At 50.3% G+C, this 19,967-nt stretch overlaps 1 protein-coding gene across 1 annotated transcript in view; it reads right to left on the reverse strand.

The window, feature by feature from the left end:
* The window catches only part of Fhad1 (forkhead associated phosphopeptide binding domain 1), a 97,110-nt gene that overhangs the window by 74,903 nt on the left and 2,240 nt on the right, over nt 1-19,967 (reverse strand). The window contains exons 3-5 of the mRNA XM_055611447.1: nt 8,130-8,391; nt 2,713-2,813; nt 836-1,081 (exon numbers count right to left, since the gene is read on the reverse strand). Coding sequence (XP_055467422.1) covers nt 836-1,081; nt 2,713-2,813; nt 8,130-8,391 — 609 coding nt within the window. The remainder of the gene's footprint in view (nt 1-835; nt 1,082-2,712; nt 2,814-8,129; nt 8,392-19,967) is intronic.

Below are 19,967 nucleotides of genomic sequence, written 5' to 3' on the forward strand. Positions count from 1 at the left end.
CACACACACACACACACACACACACACACACACACACACACACACACTACTGAGTCCATTTGCTCACAGGCACAGGTGTTTAGGGCTGAGCACTTGGGACCAGATGCCCTGGAAAAGGCTCATTCCTCCCTCCCACAGCAGCCCTTCCTCTAGGGCTGGGGCCTGGTGAGAGGTCCCCGCCCACGCTGCGTGCCTTGCTTTTTTTGACACGGGTCTGGGGATCGAACTCGGGCTCCTATCCTTGCAAAGTGAGCACATTTAACAGCCGAGTCATCTCCTCAGCCCAACCGCTGTTTTTATAAACAGCGGTTTATAATCTGGATCAAGCTTCCAGAGAGCGGGGGCTGCCTGGTAAACGGAGGAGACCTTCCCGGTGGGTAGTCTCCATTTGATGCTGCCCGTTCAGGGTTTGAGGAGGGCCTTGGGGCGCCTCACTCCTGGGCTAACTGCCTGCAGCTCTTTCTGGCTGGGGCAGAATGGTGTGACAGGCAGTCACTAAGGCAAGAAAACCACTACTTTGGGGGTAGAAATGAGAAGCTGGGATAAGGGTGTGGAGGCAGTGAGGCCCAGGATCCAAGTCTGCGGGGTCCTGCCCCCTCCAGTGAGCTGCGTCAACTCCGGCATCTCTGGGACCACCACGGTCTCTTTGTGGGAGACGTCAGATCTAAAGAACGTTCTCCGGGGGCCCAGCACAGGCCCCTCCCTGCTGGCCTCCTGCCCCTCACACGCCACAATACCCCAGATACTCTCTCCCGGCCCCTCCCCTCTGTGCCCAGGCTTTGCGCTAATGGGGGCGGGGTCTCTGCACTCTGACGGACTTGCGCCCAAATCCTACCTGGTTTTTCATACTGTCAATCTCCTTCTGCCTTTGATCTTCGTCCTCCTCCAGTCCCTGGAACTTCAGGCTACCTCTTTCGCCCTGCCTGGAGGCGGCAGCAAGGCTGGCCGCCTCCGACAGCCTTTGACTCAGGTCGGCCACCTCGCCCTGCAGGTTCATGATCACCGCGTCTTTGTATTTGGACTCGATTTCAAAGTCCGAGAGCCGATTGACCTCTCTTCCCAACAGAAGAATGATCTCGTCCTGCGTGGGAATAGGAGGGAGGCTTAGCAGAGGTGGGTTTGGGGGACAGGCCGGGCCTTTCTAGAGGAAGGCCCTGGAGAGACTGGAGTTGGGTTAGAACCGCGCATCTGTGAAGACGCACCCACAATGGAGCCTAGCAGGTACGGACACTCTCTTTTACCCAGAAAAAGTACTTTCACGGGGTAAACCACGGGCCCCTGGGAATGTCATCGGGCAGGACGTTTCTTTGTAATCATTCCGGGCACTTCCTTATGTGGCCCATGTCCAGGATGTTGGAGACCACACACAGGTGATTAGAATGGCATCAAATCCCAACTCACCGGACTACAACAAGGGTATTGATTTTATATATATATATATATATTGTATTCTGGAAGGGTCAACTTTCTCTCTTTCCTCTCTTCTGGAATTCTCTGCTTCCCTCTGGCAGACCCCCCATAGAAATGTATTCAGGGAGCCGAGTAGGGAGACAGAATGCAGAATGCCTGGCGGCTTTGGTAAACTCTAGGGTGGGGGAACCGCAGGCCGAGTTTCAGGTAGGTGGGGCTGATGCATCTCTGGGACCACCACGGTCCCAGAGATGCTCACTGGGGAAACACAGTAAGCAAAGAATTTTCTGATTCCCCAGACAAGGTGCCTTGCATTGCTCAGAGTGACAGGAAGGCCAGAAAAACAGAATTCTAGCTGCATGCCTGGGGGATGGATGGTGTCACAGGCGCGAGGAAGCCTGCTGGTGCCACCAACTGCCTCCCGAGTGGCATTCTCTGCGTTCCTGTGAACGCCTATGCTGCAGCTTCCAATAGACTGTGCTCCTGAGGGAACACAGGCCTCATCCAAAGCCAGCCACTCAGGGCCTCTGTGCTTAGCATAGAATTATTATTACCGCCAGGAAGATTTATTGGGCACTTACTATGTGCTAGGCTGGGCCCTGGACCCCGGATATAAGCAAACCTTAGGGAATGGTGTTCAGCCATAATGGCTTCTGTCTTTCCGGTGTGGTCCCTGGTCCCTGGTCCCTTAAAGGAATGTCACCTGTGCCTTTTATGTGGCCTTGGTTGGAGTTAAATGTCAATCAAGTATCTCACTCCCTGTCCTTTCCACTCCTGTCCCTGTGACCCAGGCTGGCCAGTGCTCCTGTGCTGACCTCTTTAGGCTTCAGCCCCAGACCTCTCTGCTTCACTTCGTTAACAGAATCTAACGGCCTCGGCTCAGCCTTAGTCCTCACTTCCTCCCACCAGCAGGCACGTTTTCCCCACTGTGGTGCAATCGATTGGCGTTGACCAGGTGTGTGTGAGACCTGGGTGTGAACGCAGTTCTACTTCTTGCCCTGTGCAGAGCGTGGGCACGTTACTTAACCTCTCTGAGCCGTGCTTTCATCATCAGTAAATTGGAGGTGACAAAATCTGTTTTGAAGCCTACAAAGATGAAGTGAGCTGATGAGTGTCAAGCTAGGGGCTCAGCCTGGCCCACAGTAGCTGCTCAGTAAACCATCCGTGAGACTGTTATTACTTAGGACACAACTGTCTACCAAATAAGTGAACACAGGACACAAAGAAAAGGTGGTAATTTCCCTGTGGCCTCTGAGTGATAGCACACGGTGTCACCTCCCCACCCCCAAGACCCCCCCTCACCTTGTCTTGCGGGCCTAGATCCTGGTCCATGAAGATCTCGGTGGGAGGCACCGTCCTCGAGAGTCCCTCGGCCATGCATTGCTCCATGGTGCTGGCCCACACTGTGTGACATACACAGAGAACAAGGCACCGTGGGCCCCCAGGCGTGGAGGGGTCCCACACCCTGAACTATTCATGGTTTCCCCTCAAGGGTCACATGACATTCTGCTTTGGAGACAGGGCCTTGTTACACAGCCCAAGCTGCCCCCAAACTCACCGTGTAGCGCGGGGCAACTTCAGTTTCTCTGACATCCTCCTGCCTCAGCCTCCTGAGAGCTGGGATTATGTGTATGAGCCGGTACACCACGCTTTCACATTCACATCTTACATTTCCTCTGTCCTCACAATCATCGTCATCATCATCAAAGCAGAGTCTCACCTTGTGACTCTGGTTGGCCTGGAATTCTTTATGTAGATCAGGCTAGCTCAAGCTCACCTTGAACCACCTACCTCCCAAGTGCTGGGATTAAAAGCGTGTGTCACCACTGTCCAGCCTTTATTACTATTTTTTTAAGTAATAAAAAAAAGTGTGTACTGCCTGTGTGTTCCTGTGTACGTGTTTGTGGAAGGATGTGTGCACGTGTGTGCAGGTTCACGTGGAGGCCAGAGGCTGACACTGCATGGAGTCCTCTGTAATTTTACATCAGATTTTTTGAAAACAGGGTTTCACTGAACACGGAGCTCACTGTTTTGGGTATACTATCTGCCAGCAAGTTCCAGCATCCTCCTGTCTCCACCTCTCCATTGCTGGGATTACAGATGTGCATCATCCTGCTTTTCATGTGTTCTGGGGACCTGAACTCAGGTCTTCACGCCTCAGCAGGCACTTTACACACCAAGTCATCTCCCCAGCCATTTCTCTGACTTTAAAAGTTCAGAGCAGTGTGTGCGCTGAGAGGCAGTGACGTCCTGCGGAAGGCCTGGCCGGGGTGGGGGGGACCACCTCGGCTCTCTCCACCATCGCTGTGTGGCCTGACAGTCACAGCCACATCTGCCGCATGCAGACCTGGCCAGTGAGTGGCACGCGCAGCCTCTCTCCACTTTTGTTCCCACATACCTAATTCAGGGACACCAACAGTCTCCATTGCAGAGGTTAAGTAACTAACATTATGAGATTAAGGGACTAAGATGCAGAGTGGTGCTGGCTCCTGGCCAAACTGGGTCCTGAAATGCACCATATAGCCCAGGCTGGCCTTGAATACACGGCAATCCTCCTGCCTCAGCCTCCTGAGGGCTGGGAGCACAGACATGAGTCACCATGCCCATACCAAGCTTTGACAGATATAAATGGTTTTATTATTTTTAACTCTGTGTGTGTGTGTGTGCCTGCCTGTGCAGGTGTCTGAGGAGGCTAGGGATATTGTATCCTCTGGAGCTGGAGTTATGCGTGGTTATGCTTTTTTTTTTTTAATAAATTTTTGAGGCTTGGAGAGATGGCACAGTACTCAAAGGTGGTCTTCCAGAGGCCCTAGGTTCAATCCAAGCACCCAGAGCTCACAACCATGTCTAACTCTGGTTCCAAAATATCTGACACCTTCTTCTGGCTCTGCAGCCATGCAGTCACGTGCGGCAAAGCATCCACGCACCTCAGATCACACTGACAAATCTTTAAAAAGCTTTGAGTTGTGTGTGGTGGCGCACACCTTTCACCCCAGCAGTCAGGAGGCGGGGGCGGGCAGAGCTCAGCCTGGTCTACAGCCTGAATTCCAGGGCAGCCAGGGCTACATAGTCAGACTCTTGTCACAAGAACAAACCCACAGACTTTTAAAAAGGAAGTTTTATTGGAACACAGCTGCAAGCATTCACTTCTGGCCCAACTACAGCCACTGCGTTTTCCTCTACCAGGACAAATAGTTTCAAGACAGATGATGCGGCCACAGAGTTAAAAAAAAAAAAAAATTGTTATTGGCTTCTGCGACTCTGTAATCAGTACCCAGGGGATTACCTGAGCCTGTAATCCCAGCTACCCAGAGGCTGAGACACTGCAGAGGAAAAATGAATTTTCTCCTGTCGGGGCTCAGGGGGCATAAAAACCTCACCTAAGGGCAGGATCATGCCCAGTAGTAGATGACCTACACAAAACCACTCAAGTGGGTGGGGGGAGGTGGGAAGGGTGGAGGTGGGGATGTGGGTGGGGTGGGGTCAGGAGGATTTTTTTTTTTTTTTTTTTTTTTTTTGTCTCACAATGTCTGGGCTTTTTTTTTTTTTTTTCTTTTTCTTTTTAACCTTATAGATCTTTTGGTTATATATTATGGTTTCCAATTTTGTTTTCACAGGTTGTGTGTGTGTGTGTGTGTGTGTGTGTGTGTGTGTGTGTGAATGTATATATCTCACATTCTGTATGTATTTTTTGTGATTTTTCTTTGGCTTTTTTTCCATGTTTGTTTTTTCCTTTTCTAGTTTGTTTTTATTTTATATTAGTATTACCTATTTTAGATGCCTGTTCGTATTCCGATGAGGAGAGAGAGAGAATGGGTGTGGATTTGGGTGGGTGAAGAAGTGGGAAGAATCTGGGAGAAATTGGAGGAAGAAAAATCTTGATCAGAATATTGTGTGTGAAAAAGAGGTCTTTTTTCAATAAAAAAAATGCCAGAGAGAGAAAGAAGAGAGAGGGGAGAGGAAAGAAGGGAGAGAGGAGAGAAAGAAGGGAAAAGGTAGAGAGGAGAGAGAGGGAAGAGAGAGAGGGGAGAGGGAAGAAGAGGAAGGAAGAGAGAGAGATAGAGATCATAAATTCAAGATCAGCCTGGGTTACTTTGTGAGTTTTGGGTTCAAAGCCAGCCTAGGTAACTTTGTGAGACCTTGTCTCAGAACGTTAGGAAACTAAAATTGGGCTGTGGCTGTGGCTGTGGCTGTGGGTAGAGCACTTGACCGGCAGCCTCGAGGCCCTGGTACCTCAACTGCCTCTGCACATCAGTACCAGATGAGCACCTGACTGCTGGGCCAAGATGGACTCCGTTCTTCCGGAAACCTCAGCCAAGCAGCCCCGTTCTTCCCTGCCTTTCTTCTGGTCATTTGAAAACAGCAACAGAGTCGCTCCAGTTCGTGTGGACGGAGTCTTACTGACACGTACGTGACAGCACCATGTCGGAGGCGGACTCACCAGCCCTGAGGAAGCCTTCAGGGGACCTCAGCCCCAGCCATCTCTATAACTTCTACCTCAGGAGCTATCCTGAGCCGCAGCCATGGCTCGGAGAGACCCCAAATCCCTGGCCTACAGACAGCACAACACACAAGGTCTTTATTCACTGTGTGTGTGCCAGGATGTTGGGTCTGGGATAGTTTGTTACACAACAACCAATAATTGATCCCGTTGAATGTGTGACCTCTACATTAAAGGGGCAAATATACTAAACTTTAGTTTATGGTGTACATGGGGGGGGGAATACCGCAGACGTGGGCAATGTGTTTTGAAATGCATAAAATAACAAGGTGGCTCAATTAATGGAGGATGAGACAAATAGATTTAAAATAAATAATAAGGGACTAGAGAGATGGCTCATTAGATAAGAGCACCAGCTGCTTTCCAGAAGATCAGAGTTCAATTCCCAGCATCCACATGGCAGCTCACAATGCTCTGTTACTCCAGTTTCAGGGGATCTGATACCTTCTTCTGGCCTCCATGGGTATTGCATGTATGTGGTGACCAGACATACAAGAAGGCAAAATACCCACATATATAAAGTTAAATTCAGAGTTTACCAGAATGTTATGAATGGACGCTCTGCAAAATCCTTTCTGCTGTCAGCACTCAGGGTGGAGCCCAGGGCCTCACACAGGAAGCAAGCATTCTCCCACCAAACTATAGCTCAGGCCTCTTTCTACTTTTGAGTTGGAGGCAGGATCCTGTTAAGGTACCCAGACTGGCCTTGAACTCACTGTAGCTCAGGCAGGCACTGAAGCTGTGATCCTCCTGCCTCAGCCTTCCAAGTGGCACCCACTCTGTGTTTAAAAGTGTCTGAGTCCAAATATGTGGGGGGGGGGTGACAGGCTGCTTCCAGAATCTGGGTGGCTCAGCTGATGATGGGGAGCCAAGCCCAGAGGTCCATTTGCTTACTCCCCAGACACAGCACTTCACAGTTGTAACTTAGTGATGGAAGGAGGTGGCTGGGTGAGAGGCCATGAAAGGCCAGGGGAGGAAGTGGAGAGCGGCAAGAGATCAGAGGCTCTGGGGCTGTAGAGTTGAGGCAGGGAAGACTAAGAATGAAGCCTGGATCAAGACACCATGGAGGATACCTGGGGACTATGCCCAAGGCCTGAATTGACACCTGCTCTGTTGCAAGGGCTATGATGGCCAAGAGGACAGGAATGGACACGGTGTCCTATCTCCAAATACCCTGAGACTTTTGAGGAGAGGTTGGGGTAAGAGTGGGACACCATCCCCCAAAGGTTGTGTGTTTCCCACACTACCATGCTCTTAGTGGGCAGCCGTGGAAATAACACTATGCAAAATGTTAAATTAGACTTGATTGGATGCATCCGTCCCCTGGGGAACGAACTTTCTCTAGCAAACCTGCGCTGTGGTGACAAATCTTTTTTTTTTTTTTTAACAACTTCCCAGAGGCTGTGGTGGGCAAACAGGGTTTCAGTTACCCCCCATTTGTTCACACACCAAAGAGAATCATGTCGACCCTGCTAGACACTGAACATCTGCGAACATGCACTCGAGTGTGTCCACACCCTGCACAGGGAACTACAGTGCTGACTGGGGCTCAGCTGCAGAAGGTTTGAGACAAACCCAGCAGCTCCAAGGAGGAAGCCAGGTGTTAGAATTGCACAGCTTCATGTTGCCTTATGCTCTGTTTACCTTTGATTCTCTCTCTCTCTCTGAGACAGGGTTTCATTGTGTAGTTCTGGATATCCTGGAACCCACTATGTAGACCAGGCTGGCCTCGAACTCACGGAGATCCGCTCGCCTCTGCCTCCCAAGTGCTGGGATGAAAGGCGTGCACCATCACGCCTGGCCCAACCACATCTGGTTTTGTGCAATGCAAGGCCTCAGACCCACACCTTCACGCACACTAGGCACTCTCCTGAGCTACATTTCCAGTTCTCCCTCCTTATTTAAAAAAAAAAAATTGCATTTATTTTTAACCCTGTGTGCATGTGTGTGCCCCCACATAGCCTGTGTGAGGAGGTCAGAGGACAGTTTGCAGAAGTTAGCTCTCTCCCTCTACCTTATGGTTCTGGGCATCAAACTCAGGTGGTCAGGCTTGGTGGCAGGCCCTTTCACCTCGCCAGCCCTCTCCCCTGCCCACCATCACGCTTTTTACAACTACTTATAGTCCTTCTGAGAGTCAGAGGAAAGTGAAAAACAAGGCCAACCTATCCTTGTGGCTTTAAATCCTTGCCTGGAACCACCCCAAGAGCCTGGCACATACCTTGCTTGATGACGGGGGACTTGGGATCCATCACAAAGGAAAACATCTTCCCGTTGGGAGTCATGGGCAGCTGGTGAGGGCTAGGCGGGGCCATGTTGGGCCCGGGACAACCCTGTGACCAACTTCTCTGTGCTGATGGTGGTTGGATGCCCTGGTGGAAAGGCATGTGGGGGGGCAAAGGTGACTGGCGTGGCTGCTGTAAGGCCCCAGGTGGCTGCAGCCTCTGCCAAGGTGCTGGGCTCCTCACCCATGGGTAGGAGACCTGCGGGGCAGACAGGAGAGGTCGTGTTCAGGCACAGCACGGCTTGTCCCACCATCCAGCTTGAGAGTCGCTTATGGCCCCCACCTCTGCCACTCTTTAGGTGGTCACACAGCCTGGCAGCCAGGTTACAGGCTAAGCGTCCCCTCTCCTTATATGGTCATGCCCAGCAAGTACCTGGAATTCATCTTCATGCAAAAGTGGCATTCCCAGCACCTTGCCCCTAATGATGTACACTCACCCCCAAAGCCTCACCCCACTCCCCGAACGTCTAAACAGCCTTTGTTCCTCCCAGTTAAACAAGCTGCTCAGTGAAGCCTCCTCCCAAGAAGGCTTGTGCTCATCCGCCGCCTAGGGTCTCCATCTCTCCAAACCCAGGTTTCTGCCTTGCTTTCCCTCTCAGGTGGGGCAATCATGCCATTAAAAGGAGGAGCCTTCTTACATGCTCTTCAAGACTGGGGCAGTGACTCCACCATGGGACCCCGGGTCATTGTCATACTCAGCCAAGAGATCCCCACGTATTCACTCATTTAACACACTCAACGTTAAGGATGCTGAGGTCGGGCAAGATCAGGCTGTAAAAATAGGACGTGAGACTCCAGCAGCCATTCAGGTCTCAACAGCTGCTGGGCTCCTCTTCTCACAGACACTGACAGGCACCAGACTCCTAGGGGCCAAGGACTCTCACGTGGGAAGTGCCTTTACATCAAAGGGGTGCTGTTCTGGCGGCCATGCACCCCACCCCCTCTCTGCCTCCTGCTTGGGAACCGGAGAGCCTGGCTGCAGGTGAATGCTGTGAAGACTTCCCATCCTCAGAAATGTGTAAGGAGAGACTTCACTTTTGCCACGTGGGCCATGCATGATTCTTCTCTTTGGAGCTTCCACCATGCTGTCAATCTCTGGTTCTTGGGTCTGAACTCTCTTTAGAGTTCCTGCCATCCTGTTGTCTGTCTGTCCATGGTGTTAGTAAACTATTCTAATAAACTCCACCTCAGTCCCCTCTTGAATCCTCATAGAAGACTTTTCTCACATGACTTCTCCCAAGCCACTGACATCGCACTGAGCTGCTGAACTGTCGGGGCACCACCCTCAGGGACCAGGCCTTCCCTTCCCGCTCACCCTGTATCTATAGCTCCTACAGTGGGTGCTTGCCATGTCATGCCGGGGGCACAGACAGGGGCATGAAGGGAAGGCTGAGCAGGCCACTGAGAGTCAGGCCAGCTCCAGGGCCACCCCCAGTCAATTCTCCCATCCACATATGGTTCCTCTACGGGTCTCCAGGCTGAGAACTCAGGGCCAGGGGTGGGGACGATGCCTCATCAAACACAACATCCTCAACATCCCAAACACCTGGTTCCAGCAGGTGCACATAGGCCCCTTGAGTCTGAGACCCCATGAAGGTGTCTGTGGTTGTTTCGGCGGAGATGCCAGCGGGAGCCTTCCCCCAGGAGGGACATAAGGATCTGTCCCCTCCAGAGAGGCAACGCAGTGTGTTGCTGACACAGACCTTGTAATGAGGCTTCTCCCCTGTGCTCCGTCCTCAGTGATGACGGCATCGGGGCTGTCTCCTGCTGAGCTGGGCTCACTTATTCCCATGCAGCCCTTAGATGAGTCACCCAGCCTCAGGGGACACGGCTCTAGAGCCCATAGCCTCCCTCTTCTCTCCTGCTCCCCTCCCCCTCTATCTTTCACTCCTTCCCTCTCTGTGCTCTCTGTCTTTCTCTATGTCTATTCTCCCCACCCCCATCTTTCTCTTTGTACACCCGTGCCTCTGCTTCCTCTCTCTGGGAATACCCAGTACAGTTTGTAAGTGACCTCCCCCCAGCCCCTGCACTGGAAGCTCTGTGGCCCCAGCATTTCCAAGGCTGTCGTTTCTCTGTTTGAACACTGGACCCGTGAGCAGCAGCCAGCCAGCTCTAAACTGGAGCTTGCTGAGATCTCTTCTGCAGTGTCTCCATCTGGGCTGAATAAAGTTAGGACCCTGGGTATCCTGGAAGACTTTGAGAGCCAGTGAGGAGAAGCACATCCAGGGGAACTGAGTCACCTGGGAACACTGGCCTATTGACCCACTTTGAATCTGTTTTCAGGAAGGGAACATGGCTGAGTTCTCTTCCTGGCTGGACCCTTCAGCCTCAGTTTGTTTTTTTAGATTGTTCTATCTGGATTAAGAGATGCTTGCTGAACATGTGGGCAGCATGCCTCACAGCGAACCAACTACAAGAGGGCTGGGTGATGAAGAAGGTCACCTCCCAGACCACGCAGGACCCACTCTGCATCTCTGGATCCTGGGTGGTTCTGGCCAATCTCCCTGTCCCTGTTTTATGAGAGGGACTAAGTAACTAGCCAGTCATAGCCCTGAGTTGACTATCAGGACCAGTGCAAAGAACACGTGATCCACGAGCAGACTAGACTCTACCCTAGGATCTTCTGCCTAGCTGACTCTCCAGGCTTGAGAGCATAGCAGCCCCAAGGGAAGAGAGGGGAAGCGGGGCTCTTAAAAACTGTAAACAAGCCAAACCCGGGGAAAGTGATGAGCGTGGCGGTGCACACTTGTAACCCCAGAACTTGCAAGGCTGAGGCAGGAAGAGCATAAGGGCTGTGAGCGTGGAGATCCTGTCTCAAAGAGCACACAAGAGTTACCCCTTCTCACGAGTTTCTCACGCGTACATATGAATAGTGTCATGCATAGCATTCAAGTTGCTGTGGGCTGTGCCTTATAAACTCAAGCTCTCTTCCCACTCACAACTCCCTTTCCTGCCCTTTCCCCTTTTATTCTCTTTGAACCTGACTGAAATCTGGGCACCTCATACAAGCCGAGCTCCTTCCCCCACCCAAATATGAGCTAATGTAACACTATTTTAAAATGTAAAATGTTTTAAAGAAAGATTTTTTAAAAAAATGATGTGTATGTGAGTGCAGATGTCTGTGGAAGTCCGTGGAAGTCAGAGGTGTTGGATCTCCTGAAGCAGGTGTGATAGACAGTTGTGGTACTGACAGGTGTGGGAGATTTAACTTGGTTCCTCCGAGGGTGCAGGCTCTTAACTGCCAGGCCATCTCTCCAGCCCTGAGCTGAGTCGTTTTGTGATTGGTGTGGTGCTCTTAGCACATGGTTAAGGCATTGTAGCAGGTGTCTGTGGCAGAATTAGATGGGACGCTGTGTGTTCCCTGTTGTATGACTCCAGAAAGGACCCTCCCTGAACACACACACACACACACACACACACACACACACACACACACACACGAATAAATGCGAACGCACACGTTCTAAGCAGGTGAGGACGTGTCTGTTCTCAGTCAATCTTTAATCTAGATGAGATTTGGATGGCACCTCAGTAGGGATGTGTGCCTCAGTGGCCTCAGAGAGCCAGAGACAAGAATGAAGGGAAAGAGCCAGAGCAATAAGGAGAGATGCCAAACGCCATGAATCTCACAGACTTAGCTGAGCACCAGACCTTGACTGCACTTTGGGACAGATGACAGCCTTTGTTCTTTTAAAAAAGTGCGTGTGTGCGTGCGTGCGTGTGTGTGTGTGTGTGTGTGTGTGTGTGTGTGTGTGTTGGGGGGGCAGAGAAAAGACGTGCAAGTGTGTGTGTGTGTGTGTGTGTGTGCGCGCGCATGCCTGTGTGACTGTGCATTGAAGCCAGAGGCTGACGTTGGGGTGTCTTCCCCATTGCTTCTCCATCTTAGTTATCCTTTGAGACAGGCTCTCACATTGAACCTTGCTGTTCCGGCCATGCACATCCCCGCAGCTTGCTGGGAGGTTGGTCTGCTTGGCACAGTCCACTCCAGGTTCAGGGAAGGACCCGCCTAAGGTAGAGAGCAATGGAGGAAGACACCCAGTGTCGACCTCTGGCCTGCACATGCGTGAGTGAATGCCCCTGCACCCGCATGCATGTACGATGCCCACTCACACCCACCCACACGCTCCCCTGCAAGGGCAGTGAGGGACAAAACACGAATGATGCAGAGGACAGGTGTCGTAGCTGCAGCCGCTGCATCTGGAACAGTAGACACGTCCTTTGAGGATGTGGGAGCCAGTGCCTGACATGGCAGAGAAGTCTATTAGGAGTTGGGGTCGTCGATGGACACATGACGTCCCCTCCCCTGCCATGTCTTCTTTCACCTTCGTCCTACTTATAAACGTAACCCGTATTTAGGTTACAGACACGGGTGTGAGTCTCCAGCCTAAAGCCATTGGCAACACTTGTCAAGACTCTTTAGTCCCTGAGTCACAAAATAAGCCTCTGTGTAGTTACTGTTTCTACCCTCTACCAGTAACCTCCATGCTACCCATGCAGGCCTCGCTTTTTCCCCGGAGAGGCTGACTGAACACCGACTGACAGATTGCTGGCTGGGCCCAGCGCCTGGCATTGTGCCTGGCACTTACTGGTGCTGTCTGCTGACCCACCTGGACTCACCTGTGGCAAAACAAAGTGGCGCAAGCAAAGGGGTTTTGGCTGACTCTGGGGCGGGGCCAGGGGAAAAGACACTGAGGCCCGGGGCATCTTGCAATAGCAAGAAACAGGGTAACGGAAAGACAAAACAAAAGCAGCTGTGAAAACATTGTCCGTGAGTTGCAGGGCCAGGGCCAAGGCTAGACCACTGTGAGTGACAGAATAAAATACAAGATCGGGGCTTGGGGAGATGTTGGTAAAATGCTTGCTGTGTGAGGGACCTGGGTTTAAGGCTAACACCCACATAAAGAGCCAGACAAGGTCTATGTCTAGCACCAAGAGAGCAGACACAGGAGGATGCCCAGGGACCTACCACCCAGCCAGTCTAGCCTGCCCAAGTGAGCTCCAGGACAGTGAGGGACCCTGTCTCCAAAGGAGGACCAAAACTTGCCCCCCCCCCCCCCGCTTCCACATACACACACATACACACACATGTTCTGGACCGCATTTCCTCCCCATAAAAATAAATGGCAGTTAGTTATAACTCAATGTAAAAAAAAAAAATAAGTAGACACAAGCCTGTCCTGAGTAAAATAAACAGCTGGGAAGTGAAAGTTTCTGGTTTCTTTGGATACTCAGTTGTGTCATGTGAATTTGTATTGTTTTGGTTTTGGTTTTGGTTCCAAGCGTGGGGTGTGGGAATGTTTTTCCTCCCTGGGAGAACAGCCCTCTGTCAGCTGGAAACTACCTCCTGCAAGGGGGTGTGGCTTTGCCAGCTAGAAAACATCCTTGTGTGGACCCTGAGATGGGATAAATGGTGGCCCACAGACGGTGAGGCAGTGCCTTTTTTTCAACAGATTTAATTCACTTTATTTTTCTGGTATAAGAACCCTTATGTGGTAGCCACAGCTGGAGCCTGGGCCCACTCTGGTGTGGGTTTTCACAAGATGGTCAGTGAATTCCTGATAAGGAGACTTGGTGAGCACAGTCTCTTTCCAGAGGTCAGGTGTCAGGTAGCTGTAGGTCTTGGAGATGGCATCAACGGTGGCCTTGGCAAAGTTGCCCAGGGTGGCAGTGCAGCCCCTGGCAGATGTGTAGCAGTCATCAATACCGGCCATCATCAGTAGCTTCTTGGGCACAGGAGCAGAGATGACACCAGTGCCTCTGAGGGCAGGGATGAGACGCACCAAAACAGAGCCCAGCGGCCTGTCACCTTGCACGGAACGGGGTGGGGCTTGCCAATCTTGTTCCCCTAGTAGCTTCTCCACACAGGGACGATGGAAAGCTTGGCCAAGAGGACAGCTCCTTGGACGGCAGTGGCTACCTCCTTGGAGCACTTAACCCTAAGACCAACATGACCACTGTAGTCTCCAATGTGACAAAAGCCTTGAACCTGGCCTGCTGGGCAGCCTGTCTGCTTCTGCACTGGTGTGATCTCTAGAGCCTCATCCTTTAGGGATGCACCAGGAAAAAGTCGATAATCTCAGATTCCTTCATGGGCAGGGAGAACAGGTAGGTCTCCAAGGACTTTATCTTCATGTCCTTAACCAGGCGGCCCAGCTTGGTGACAGGGATCCACTCCTTGTCACCAGTCCCGAGGCGTTGGCCATGCCCATGGCCCCTGGCCACGACTGCGGCTCCTAAAACCACTGCCAAATCCTCCACGGAAGCCTCCTAATCCTGGCCCCCCCCAGGCCCTCCTGCTGCACTGCGTCTTCCACCATTTGGTGTTTTCCAGAAGAAGAAGCCAGCCTGTGCTTTTTGCATCTCTGTGTTTTGCAGCGGTTCATATCGCTTTGCTGGTTTTCCGCAGACAGAAACAAACGCTCTGGAGAACTTTTATTGCCATTTTGGCGCTTCAGCGGACTCATGCAGTTTGGGCAGAGTCTGGCTACTTTTGCTGAGTGGTACTGCCACTGCTGCTGTCGCTTGATGGCTGCTGCTGCTGCTGTGTTTGACTGCTTTGCTGTTTGACTGGACTGCTGGTATCCTGACGACTGAGGCCAACAGATCCCCAAAGAACCCCATGACCCTAATCAGCAGGAAGTAGCTAAAAGAGGTCTACAGCCCCTTTTCCTGTTAGTTTCCTACCTAAGGTGTGTGTGTGTGTGTGGGTTAGAAAGGAGGTGGAGGTGTTTAAGAACCTTAAATAAAGTAGGTGTTTAAAAAAAAAAATCTAAGCTTACAGAGCTGGGGGAGGGGAGAACTCCCAGAAGAACTCAGGGTAGGTGGAAACCTCTGTGTAGGAATTCCCGGTAGACTGTGTTCATTGGTGGGCAGGCTCATACCTAGTGACTTAAGAGTGGCTCCACCACAGAGAAACCTGGCAGGCACTGCCCTCATTCCGTGGGAAGGTGACACTTAGGGAAGTCAGTGGGCAGCGCGTGCCCCTGGGAGGCCTTCAGGGCCTTCTGAAAGCTTTGCCCCGGACTGATCAGAGGAAGGCACTGGGTGCATCCTGACTAAGGGACCGTCTCCAGGACGCCTGGCCAGCACTCCTCAGGATCACCAGGGAGAGAAACGTCCCGTATCGAGGGGTTGCTGTGGCTGAATGCAGCGTGGGTCCTGGCTTCCATGTGTGGACTCTGTGGGTCCTCGTTGGGATGTATGGACCCTGTGGGACAGTTACGTGACAAAAGAGATTGCGTCCTCTCTCTGGTCATGAAAGTTGTTGGCAACAGGGCAACTGGAAAAAGGGTCAATAAAACTTTGTTTCCATTACAGCTTTTCTGTAAATCCAAAATTAGGTCAAAATAAGGCTAATGTTCATATGTGTGCGTTCATGTGTGTGTGTGTGTGTGTGTACTCATGTATGTGAACACATCTGTATGTGCATGTGTGTGTGCGTGTGTATGTGTGTGTCCACCCTAGTCTTTTCTTGTGTCTTTTTTTTTTTTTTTTTTTTCTGAAACAAATCTCTCATTGGCCTGGATCTCGCAGAGGAGGCTAGGCTGTCTGGCTTGCGAGACCTAGAGAAAGACTCATCTCTGCCTCCATCTCCTCAGAGATACAGTTACAAACTTGCCACCCAGAGGGTTTTGTTGGTTAGTTCCTTGTTTGCTTGTTTGTTTTACAGGATCACTCTACTTTCTATGTAGCCTTGGCTGTCCTGGAACTCCTGATGTAGACTGGACTGGCTTTGAACTCACAGGGTACCCACCTCGGCCTCTTGAGTGCCGGGATTAAAGGCATGCGTCACCACGCAGGGCTGAAATTCAGTTGTTCATGTTTGCAAAGCAAGTACTTTATCGACTGAGGTAGCCCCCGGGTCGTTTGTTTGTTTGTTTGGCAGAGGGTGGAGTGCCCCCTGCTCCCTTCCCCTGGCTGCCAGGTAGGGAGGACATCAAAAGTGCAGATGCCACAGCTACGCCAAGAGAGGGCGCTGTTTGGCACCTAGGCAAAAAGCCTTTGGGGGTGGGTCCATAATTTCAGTGTAATAGTATCTGAGCCGACCCCTCAAAGATACAGTATGGTGGGATTTTTTTATCTGAGATTCTAAGGTTATATTTTTTATAACCCAGAGGTCCCAAATGATGTCCTTAAGCTTTAATCCTTAAAAAAGTGGACAACTTTGAATTTGCTTATTTCCAAAGTCTTCCTTTTGGCCTTTGTTCCCCTCAGTTGGCTCATGGTATTTCCCTCTCTTTGTAAATGTTCAGATTGAAGCCTTTCCTTTCCCTTTCAAGCATGAATCCCCTTCCAGATCAGTCCACTCAATGAGAGAGAAAAAAATCTGATTACAAACAAAACGTACCTATAAATTTGTAAATGACGGTCCTGGCCCCAGGATTCTGCGTGCTTAGGCTCCTCCAGATGTCAAGCTCAGTGCGGAGAAAACCATCACTCCACCGTGTTGCAGACGCCATGGCCTTCTCAAGAGCCAAGAGCCAAGTGTGTGAAGATGCTACCTCTCTGGGATGGATGGTGCTTGCTTCCTTCCAGCATCCTCCCGGAGGAGGCTTTTCCAGTGGAGAACAGATTATCGCCATTTCCATCCTTGTATCTGAGAGGACTCCCTGCTCAGGCACCAGGGACTCTTCCTGTAATGGCAGCGTCCGTGTGTCCCCACAGCCCATCTATGTGCACCTTTTAGCCCCTCTTCAGGGCAGCGCTGGGCTGTGCCTTACTTTTTCTATGGGAGACAGATCCTTCCCTCTCTCCATTCTGTGTGTCTGTATGATATATGCACAAGTTTGTTCTTTTGTTTCTTTAATTTTTCATGTGTACTTAGTGTGTATGGAGGCTCATATGAGCGGGGCACATGTGTTTGTGAGGGCACATGCACATATGGAGGCCAGAGACCAACATCAGGGGTCCTTTACAATTGCCCTCCACTTTAAGGTTTTGAAATGTAGTCTCTGGCTGAACCTAGCGCTGGAAGGTTTGACTCGCCTGACTGGCCAAAAAGCCACACCCAGCTTTTTGGGGATCAAATTCACTTCTTCAGGAGGGAGGGACTGGGAGGGAATGAGGGAACGGGACACGGCTGGGATACAGAGTTAATAAAATGTAACTGATAAGAAAAAAATAAAATTCAAAAAAAAGAAAGGAAAAAAATTAATAAAATTTTAATATAAAAAAAGAAAAAAATAAGCTAAGAATTTTGACTTTAAACTGAAAAATAGATGCTTCTTTAATCAGTAATTCATTTTACTGTTCTCATAATTATATATTTGATCAATACTGAGTAGAGTAGTGGACCCACATATAAAGAGTTATTCTCAATCTGAGTGAATAAAAACATTCAGAGTAAAAAAAAAAAAAAAAAATCACTTCTTCAGGGGTGGGGAGATGGCTCAGTACTTAAGGCACCTGCCACACATGTGCGAGAACTAGAGTTTGAATCCCTAGAACCCAGGTAAATGCTGGGTGGGCATGGTGGCCCACCTGTAACTCCAGCCTTGGAAGGCACAGCAGGCTGGCTACTGAGACTAGCTTTATCCATAGCTCTGGGTTGGATTGGGAATCCCTGCCTCAATGAATTAGGTGAAAGTGCCATTGAGGATGATTATCTGGCATCAACTTAAGGCTTCCACATGCACCCCCACATACATGTACCAACTCACATGCAAACATGCATGCCCCATGAAAAATACAGAGAAACCAACAACCAAACTCATGCTTGCCGGCCAGCACTTTGCCCTCTCAGTTCAGAGTACACAAAATCCCAGCAGAGCTGACCTCCTCCATTCAGGAAAATGCCCGTGAGAGGGCCTGGCCAATCAGAGCACCCATGCCTCTGGCATCACTGACAAGGTCCAGATAGACACATGACCTTAGACAAACCAATGAAACAGAACATAGCTGGTGCTGGGGCTGCTGGCGAGGCCTTGCTCCAGGCAAGCCCCAGGCAGAATCTGCCTGAGATTGTGAAGTTAGAGTGACAGGAAGAGCCGGATCCCTGAACATCATCTGAGAGCCCGGCCTGGACTAGATGCTTTCCAGTTACATGGTTCAATTCGTTTGTTTTTGCTCAGTTTGATCTGGGTTTCTGACCCGGAATGAAATTTCCTGGACAATAAACTCATTGAGGACTTTATGTGCCCACAAACAAGGCGCTCTACGGGTTCTGACAGGCTCAAAAAGAACGCACCCCACTGCAATCACCTACGAAACTAAAAACTGGAACAGTGGCCCAGAGAAGAAGAGATTTAGACTAAGACAGGTAGTGAAAGTTTAGAGAATTGAAAAATAAAAAGGCAGGTCAGCCACAGCCACAAACCCCACTTGTAGCTACAACCACAAACCCCACTTCCATCTACAGTAGTTGTTTTCAACCTTTTAATGCAGTTCCTCATGTTTCGGTGACCCCCAACCATAAAATTATTTTTGTTGCTACTTCATAACTGCAATTTTGCTACCGTCATGAATCGCAACATAGATATTGGTGTTCTCCAGTGGTCTTTTGGGGTCGCAACCCACAGGTTAAGAACTGCTGATCTACAGCCTGCTTCAGAGCACAAGGCCGCTTTCCTGCTTCAGAAGTTCCATCGAGGAAACACCCCAGAGTTCTCAAAGAAAACTTCCCAGACGAAGGGACAGGCACTTGTCATAGGCTCCTGGTGTACACACTGTGTGTTAATGATCGAGCATTTGCACACATACCAACATAACCACATTTGCATAAGTGTGTCCAAAGCTGCTGTTTTAAAGAGACAGTGGAGAGAGTGTTCAAAGTCTATTTTTCTTTTTCTCACTTCTCAGTTAGCCCAGTAAACTATTAATCGGCACAGCCTTAGGCAAACAGAGGAGGGGCTCAGCACACCAAAGTCCCTTCTCTCTCTGCCTCCATTTTTAAATTCTTTCCTGAGAAAGTGAGTAAAACTGGAGGGCGTCGAGCAGAGCTGGAGTGGAGTGCCCAGGGGGTTGGTAAACTCATATCAGGGCAGGAGGTAAATATTTTTGGCTTTGCCAGTGGATCAGGAAAGTACCCACACACACAGGCAAGGCCATGTCTTGATACAACTTCACTTACAAGCACAAGTACTGGACTCTGAAAGGGTTAGACTAACTTTGTAACCTCTATGTCTTCTAAAGCCTATAGTTTTGAGTTTTAGGTTCAGGTTAAGCTAAAGCCTCTTAGTACCTTTCCAGAGAATGGAGGAATGTGACCCTATCTGTGAGGACAGATATAAAAGAAGGCAAGCAAGCAATGACCTTCACTCAGGAAAAGGAACGACCAGACCCTTATCTTCAAGATAATGTTTCTTAGCAACAAACCCAGACTTCTTCTGAGTAGCTTTTGACCTCCAGCCAAAAGTCCACAGCCCCCAATCTTCAAGGATGAGCTAACCACCCCCACCTTAAATTGCAGCTGCATCCACACTTGGCAGGACTGACCAAGCTTGAGCACCTAAGACTAACCAATTATCTTACTTTATAGCTTCCTCATCCAATCCTAAATTGCCAAAACTGCAACTTCAAATCTCCCGCAATTTTTCTTTTAAAAACCTAAAGGCCTTTGTCTCCCAGTGCCACTCTTTGCTGACCGGCAGGGGTGACCCCATTGTGCAATGGTTAAATTAAACCTCTTGCTTTTGCAACGAGTCCGTGGTCTGGGGGAATTTCTGGGAAGGGCGTGATCTTGAACTCCTGAGCTGTGAGACCCCAGGTCTTACAGACTTCACTTAGCTCAGGGCAAGAAATAAAATAACGGAACCATTTTCGAAAGTGGCTTGAGCC

This window comes from Psammomys obesus, unplaced genomic scaffold, assembly GCF_907164565.1.
Source record: "Psammomys obesus unplaced genomic scaffold, mPsaObe1.curated_primary_1811, whole genome shotgun sequence".
Lineage (NCBI taxonomy): Eukaryota > Metazoa > Chordata > Mammalia > Rodentia > Muridae > Psammomys > Psammomys obesus.